The sequence below is a fragment of the Seriola lalandi genome, unplaced genomic scaffold, assembly GCF_002814215.2.
Source record: "Seriola lalandi dorsalis isolate HSWRI2012SDOR001 ecotype SW California unplaced genomic scaffold, Sedor1 jcf7180002051922, whole genome shotgun sequence".
Taxonomy (NCBI): Eukaryota; Metazoa; Chordata; class Actinopteri; order Carangiformes; family Carangidae; genus Seriola; species Seriola lalandi.
This window is the reverse complement of record NW_019522475.1, coordinates 1,431-3,884: the sequence shown is the minus strand read 5'-3', so window position 1 is coordinate 3,884 and position 2,454 is coordinate 1,431. Positions and strand designations below refer to the sequence as shown.

The 2,454-nt window shown below is 40.1% G+C and overlaps 1 protein-coding gene across 1 annotated transcript in view; it reads right to left on the bottom strand.

The window, feature by feature from the left end:
- The window catches only part of LOC111649740 (NACHT, LRR and PYD domains-containing protein 14), a 7,150-nt gene that overhangs the window by 3,272 nt on the left and 1,424 nt on the right, over positions 1–2,454 (bottom strand). The window contains exon 2 of the mRNA XM_023399441.2: positions 2,215–2,388. Coding sequence (XP_023255209.2) covers positions 2,215–2,388 — 174 coding nt within the window. The remainder of the gene's footprint in view (positions 1–2,214; positions 2,389–2,454) is intronic.

Here is a 2,454-nt window from a genome sequence, read left to right as displayed (position 1 = left end):
TATATATATATATATATATATATATATATATATACATATATATATATATGTATAAGTCCAGATTGTAGAGCTCTGAGTGAAACAACAGTCACACTGGCCCTCATTTATCAATCTTGCGTGAAAACAGACGCAGATCTTAGCGCAGAATTGGTCGTACGATAGGATCCACGTGTGATTCATGAAACATTCGTATCTGAGCAATCCCAGCGTACGAATGATCGGGTCTTGATAAATGCGGCGGCTGAATTCGATCGTCATTAACATGTTACGCCCTTAAATATTCCTGGTTCGGAGGCCCCGCCCACTAAGGTCAAACATGGAGAGAAGAGTTCCTGGCAAAAAACGAAACTTTTCAGAGATGGAGATCAACATCCTGAAATCCGAGGTGGCGTAAAATAAGGATGTGCTTTTTGGCAGTCTGAAGAGTGGGGTCACAGGAGCTCATAAAACCGCTGCCCCCTCCTGCAGCCGCGCGCCAACACAGCTGTTTGAAAAATAAAAGAATCGTTTAAATAGGGGAGTGAGTAAACATCTGGCCAACCACAGTGCAACAATGATTATCTCACCAGATGCTTTTAATTGTTGTTCCAGTTGTGTCATACCCATCGGAAAAAAAAAAAAAAACAATTACACAATTTTGTCATTAATTAATTTGCAAACACACATTTCTGCTTGTATTTATTATTATTTCAAATTTTAATGTGCAATAATTAGATTTCATGTTAGGTTATTTAGCCTATCATATTGTTTTATTGTACAAAAAAGTGGTATCAGTAAAAAACGTGGGCTTTTTTTAAATTCAAATTTTTTTATCTTGTTTTATTTGTTTTAAGAATCCGTTTTGATCTGTTCGAAATATGTGACTGTTTATGCTAATGACAGCTGAGGTTTGTTTAATTATTTAAAGACTAAGCCAGATTTTGCTGCTGCACCGCAAATCCAGACTCAGATTTGACACGAGCTCAGACCTGATGTGAGATCTGATCGTAGCTTCCGCTCACGTCCAAATTGATAAATGCCGAATATGATAGGAAAAATAACCTGACATGACATCTGATTATTGTACACAAAAATTTGAAATAATAATAAATACAAGCAGAAATGTGTGTTTGCAAATTAACTCATGGCAAAATTGTGTAATTGTTTTTTGTTTTTTCCGATGGGTGTGACACAACTGGAACAACAATTAAAAGCATCTGGTGAGATAATCATTGTTGCACTGTGGTTGGTCAGATGTTTACTCACTCCCCTATTTAAACAGATGCTTTGACAGTTATCAAATCATAACTATTGCACTCATGTGCGTCTGAAGGAACCATCCATGAATGATTACGCATTCATCAATCGCAAAAACTACCACTCTATAAATGTACAGGTGATTTGTGATGCCAAGCTATCGCTTTTAAACGTGGTGGCCAGGTGGCCGGGACACACACACGATTCTTTTATTTTTCAAACAGCTGTGTTGGCGCGCGGCTGCAGGAGGGGGCAGCGGTTTTATGAGCTCCTGTGATCCCACTCTTCAGACTGCCAAAAAGCACCTTATTTTACGCCACCTCGGATTTCAGGATGTCGATCTCCATCTCTGAAAAGTTTCGTTTTTTGCCAGTAACTCTTCTCTCCATGTTTGACCTTAGTGGGCGGGGCCTCCGAACCAGGAATATTTAAGGGCGTAACATGTTAATGACGATCGAATTCACCCGCCGCATTTATCAAGAGCCGATCATTCGTACGCTGGGATTGGTCAGATACGAATGTTTCATGAATCACACGTGGATCCTATCGTACGAACAATTCTGCGCTCAGATCTGCGCCTGTTTTCACGCAAGATTGATAAATGAGGGCCAGTGTTCTCTGAGCCTGATCTAAAGGACTTTAAACTGACCTCACACACTTTGAAGCTGCTTTTAACTCAGAAACCTCAGATCTACATTATATCTGCTCAGGTTCAGCTACAGTGGCTGATCCAGCTGGTCTGTTAGGAAGCTTCATCAGAGCCAGGTCATCATCACACTGATCTCATCAACAGCTCCTAACCCTCTGAATGAACTATGACCTTTGACCTTTGACCAGCTCAGGTAACATGCTGTCAAAATGATTAACTGTTTAAATCCTCTCACAGAAATCCCACAAATATACAAACCAATGAAAAACTGAACCTTCAAACATTTGAACTGAATATAAAACTACAACAGCTCCAGTCAGTGAACTGACCTCAGAGTCTCCAGTCTACAGTTTGGACTCTCCAGTCCAGCAGACAGAAGCTTCACTCCTGAATCCTGCAGGTCGTTTCTACTCAGGTCCAGTTCTCTCAGATGGGAGGGGTTGGACTTCAGAGCTGAGGCCACGACTTCACAGTGAGACTCTGAGAGTCGACAGTTAACAAGTCTGTGATGAGAGAAAATATAAAATCTGTTAGAATAACATCAGATTGAATTTGTAATAAAAATACAG